Raw genomic sequence first — 5,000 nt, 5'->3', positions numbered from 1 at the left:
CCCGCAACCCCAAAAGGGACAAGCGGTAGAAAATGGATGGATGGATATACGTCCCAGTCAACAAAGTAAAGACTTTATAAACAAGTTGTGACAACATTCACGAGACATCCCCTGCTGCAAAACATCAAATAGTTTTCTCCTTCGCTGTATACTTTTAGTGTGGGGACAAGTGCATTTGTCTCCAATATTGTCCACACCTGTCTCCATCTAAACACAGCAGTGCACTCTTAAGAGTGCACTGGAAGCGAGTGTAAGTGGAAGCGAGGGGAAATGACATTAAACCAAGCGCTTGGCTCCGTTTACTCCGAGGGGAACTCTCCCGAGCAAAGTCCGTGTCCTTAGTTCGCCATGATTATCAAGCCAAACGATGCTAGTGCGCATTCGCCTGACTTGGTGTTGCCTAAAATGCATTAATAAATGACGTTTGTTTGGTAATTAAAAAATTAGACGGTATTACTAACCGCCTGGAATTTTATCGCAAATTATCATTAGACCGTTTACCGTTACATCCCTCGTCCATTAACAAGTAAAAAGTCAAGAGCGGTCACGACATGTTCTTGTCGCAAATGTTGGTGAATTTCTTAGGGCTTACGGCAAATGACGAGGGCGGTCGCGGCTTTTGTCGCAGTTGCCGTGGTTAAATTCAACCCCTGATAATCAACTAACAGGAGGCAAATTCCCCAAATTATTCAATGATCTGGCATTTCAAGTCAAAAGCAGTATCGGCTATACTCGTCCCGCAATTACTTGGTATTGGATTGCTACCAAATTTCCTAGTATCACCCACCCTTACTTGAGGGGCTTTGTTGCAATTACATTTTTTTACTTAAAAAAACTTAATTAACTGAGTGACAATCTGCATCTTTATCAACTATCAATCAGCACTTTTATTCTGTTCTGCACCAAACATGTTATTTGCTGTCTTTACTCCACCCCTCCAAAAGTGTTATCAACAATATGTACATTGGGATACATTGTGGTGTTCTACCACCACGCATTTCTGCCTATAAAGTGGATGGTCATGTTTTGTCAATAACGACCTTTGACCTGGCAGGTGTGCCCGGCGGGCGAGCGCTGCCTGAACCAGGCGTTCAGCAGGCGTCAGTACAGCCAGGTGGAGATCTTAAGGACGCTGTCCCGGGGCTGGGGTCTCCGATGCGTCCACGACATCAAGAAGGTACATCAGTGGGACCCTTGTTACTGGTTGCGGGAAGCAGTTGGTGGAAGGTTGTGTCTCCCTTTCAGGGTCAGTTTGTGAGCGAGTACGTCGGGGAGGTGATCGACGAGGAGGAGTGCAGGTGGAGGATCAGACACGCCCAGGAACACGACATATGTAACTTCTACATGCTGACTCTGGACAAGGTACAACACAACGCCTCGTCTCTGCGCGATACACATTGCACTTTCTCACTGTCCTGGTCTATATCAAAGGTGTCAAACCCAAAGCCCGGGGGCCAAATCTGGCCCGCCACATTATTCTATGTGGCCCGCGAAAGCTTGGAATAAAATGCTTGATCTTTTCTTACTAAATATATTTGTTCTTTCCCTTTTGACATTAAAAATCATATACTGCATGCAATTGGATATCTTTTAAAATTCAATATTATCAAAATCTAAATATTATATTATCATGTATTCCAAAAATATTTTTTGTTAAAATAAAGATAAATACTGTACTTAAATATCTGCTTGGCTTATAATTTCAAAACAAATTATCAATCAAATTGTAGACTGTAAAATTGACAATAGATTTTACGGTAAATTCCGCCGACTGAGTTTTTTTTACCGTATAATCAACTTTGGTACTGTTTTTTTCCATATACAGTAAGACACTAAAACATGAAAAAAATAAAGTAAATAAATAAACATTAAAACAACAAGATTTTACAATAAAAAAAACAAACTGGCAGCTCTGTTGCTTGAATTTTACCACTAAAAACGGTGATATTGTTTTTCAATTCCATTCCATTTATTACATTTTTTTATATGATGTAAAAAAACAAAAAAACACTGCTTTTACTGTAAAATTCTAGTGACTAAGCTGCCAGTTTTTAAAGTAAAATAAAAAAATATTTTTGCAGCTTATGTAAAAAAAATATTGTTAATGTAATATATATATATATATATATATATATATATATATATATATATATATATATATATATATATTATTCATTGTTTTTTTGTGTGTTTTTTCTTGTTTTTTTTGTCCTGTCCAGCTTCTCAGGCAAATCATATAGTTGATGTAGATGCCCATATCGGCTGTTCAGATTTACCTTACAAAAGAGAAGTGTAGGATACTTCTCTTGTTGCCTTATTTGTATTTGACTTTATTAAATGTATTTATATTATCATTTGATGCAGCCGGGCCGGAGCAGGAGGGGATAGAAAGAGGAAAAAAAGGAAGACAGAGGGGGAAATTGTGGGGACAAGAGGGGGATTAGACAGAGAGACAAAAACAACAACAACAACAATAACAACAACAATAGAGCAACATCATATTTCATCATTATTCATTGTTAAATGCGGCCCTCTGTGGGCAACCATAACTGCGATGTGGCCCTCAATGAAAACGAGTTTGACACCCCTGGTCTATATGGGTTTTTTTTAATGAAATTGCTTTCCTAATTGGAAGTAATACATCTCACAAACAACAATATTCATGCATGATCCAGGCATTCCATTTCAACTATTTAGCACAGCGAGAGCCCCCTAGAGGGCCGCCAAAAAATATCTGTTTCTCAACCTTGGTCCGTTTGGGCCTCAGCGGTACTCAGTTGTAATACACTTTGACACCATTGGTGGCAGTAATGACAATATCAGACAAACATAGGAAGTCTGGAGCTAAAGTCAAAACTTTCTGAAATGCAAAAAATAAGACTAAAGTGGTGAAGCTGTATTTTTATTTGTATTTGATTTTAATTTTATTGACACTTTATTTAAGAATATATATATTATTTGTATTTTTGTATTAATTTAGTAGGAGTTTGTTTGTTTTAGCACTGTAATTGTATGTACATTTAGTCCCCTTTTTGCACTACATTAGATTAGTATTTATTTTTGTAATCAGCCTGGCCAAATCCTTGATTATAATCATTGTGATTAACACAGGGTTTCATATAATTTGACATGGTTGTGAAAGATAGGTTACGGTAGATATAATTATTGAATACAATTAAAATCAAGAGGAAGATCAATTGTTCAGGGTTAATATTTGCATGGGTCCCGGGCCCTTCACCCTACTGTAGTAGAAAAGTTGGGCCTCAAGGTCAAAAAGGTTAAGAACCCGTGATTTAGCAGATTTAGCTTTTTTAACGGAATAGATAACATTATTTCTGCTGCATGGTCACTTGTTGCTAGGCAGACTTCATAGTGCTCAATTATACCTGCTCTCATAGGACAGGTGTAAAAACTAAAAATGATTTAAAAAAAAAAGGACTTGTAGAGCGCAGACATTCACCAGCCTCTACCTGAAAAAAGTCCTGAATCCAGACGGTGATCCAGAGCAGCCCAAAAATGTAATTTCAGGTGTTCGGTAAATATGCAACAACAAAAAGTAGTAATTTGGTTCATGACCACACCCAATTCTCACTAATCAAACTGGAAGTTGTATATTACTCTGTATTAAACATGAAATACATGATTATGGTGTTAGTTTATTTCGAACAAACAGTATAATACATTTAGAGATTGACCAATAGGCTTTTTTCAGGGTCGATACCGATTTATTAGTAGTCGAAGAGGCCGATAACCGATATTTGGAGCTGATATTCATTTGCATTAAAAGTTATTTAAAAATGAATAGTATACGCCAGTAAACAGCTGGACAAGGCTTTAAGTTACATAATTTTTTAGTAAGCGTGGGACCAGTAGTGACATAATGTTTTTACGGCGCTAATTTGGTTCATTTAGCATCAAAAACATTGTATACAATTTATAGCGGTTTATGGATTTAATACATTGTAAGGTTTCCTCGTGAGGAACCCTGAAATATTGCCAACATGTAAACAAAAACAGTTCTGGGCTCCCTCACGTAGCTTACAGGTAAAAGCCAGTAAATTAGAATATTTTGAAAAACTTGATTTATTTCAGTAATTGCATTCAAAAGGTGTAACTTGTACATTATATTTATTCATTGCACACAGACTGATGCATTCAAATGTTTATTTCATTTAATTTTGATGATTTGAAGTGGCAACAAATGAAAATCCAAAATTCCGTGTGTCACAAAATTAGAATATTACTTAAGGCTAATACAAAAAAGGGATTTTTAGAAATGTTGGCCAACTGAAAAGTATGAAAATGAAAAATATGAGCATGTACAATACTCAATACTTGGTTGGAGCTCCTTTTGCCTCAATTACTGCGTTAATGCGGCGTGGCATGGAGTCGATGAGTTTCTGGCACTGCTCAGGTGTTATGAGAGCCCAGGTTGCTCTGATAGTGGCCTTCAACTCTTCTGCGTTTTTGGGTCTGGCATTCTGCATCTTCCTTTTCACAATACCCCACAGATTTTCTATGGGGCTAAGGTCAGGGGAGTTGGCGGGCCAATTTAGAACAGAAATACCATGGTCCGTAAACCAAGCACGGGTAGATTTTGCGCTGTGTGCAGGCGCCAAGTCCTGTTGGAACTTGAAATCTCCATCTCCATAGAGCAGGTCAGCAGCAGGAAGCATGAAGTGCTCTAAAACTTGCTGGTAGACGGCTGCGTTGACCCTGGATCTCAGGAAACAGAGTGGACCGACACCAGCAGATGACATGGCACCCCAAACCATCACCCAACCATGCAAATTTTGCATTTCCTTTGGAAATCGAGGTCCCAGAGTCTGGAGGAAGACAGGAGAGGCACAGGATCCACGTTGCCTGAAGTCGAGTGTAAAGTTTCCACCATCAGTGATGGTTTGGGGTGCCATGTCATCTGCTGGTGTCGGTCCACTCTGTTTCCTGAGATCCAGGGTCAACGCAGCCGTCTACCAGCAAGTTTTAGAGCACTTCATGCT

At 38.5% G+C, this 5,000-nt stretch overlaps 1 protein-coding gene across 4 annotated transcripts in view; it reads left to right on the top strand.

Annotated features, from left to right (window-relative positions):
- Window positions 1-5,000, top strand: part of nsd1b (nuclear receptor binding SET domain protein 1b) — a 322,978-nt gene that overhangs the window by 43,257 nt on the left and 274,721 nt on the right. For all 4 annotated transcript variants that reach the window (XR_012050614.1, XM_061963023.1, XM_072913851.1 and 1 more), the window contains exons 19-20: window positions 1,055-1,177; window positions 1,246-1,362. Coding sequence is in view for 3 of the 4 variants with exons in the window: in XM_061963023.1 (XP_061819007.1) it covers window positions 1,055-1,177; window positions 1,246-1,362 (240 nt within the window). In the remaining variant the exon portion in view is untranslated. The remainder of the gene's footprint in view (window positions 1-1,054; window positions 1,178-1,245; window positions 1,363-5,000) is intronic.

Source organism: Nerophis lumbriciformis, linkage group LG09, assembly GCF_033978685.3.
Source record: "Nerophis lumbriciformis linkage group LG09, RoL_Nlum_v2.1, whole genome shotgun sequence".
NCBI classification, from domain to species: domain Eukaryota; kingdom Metazoa; phylum Chordata; class Actinopteri; order Syngnathiformes; family Syngnathidae; genus Nerophis; species Nerophis lumbriciformis.
Note: the sequence above shows the minus strand (reverse complement) of the source record. Positions and strands in the feature narration are given on the sequence as shown.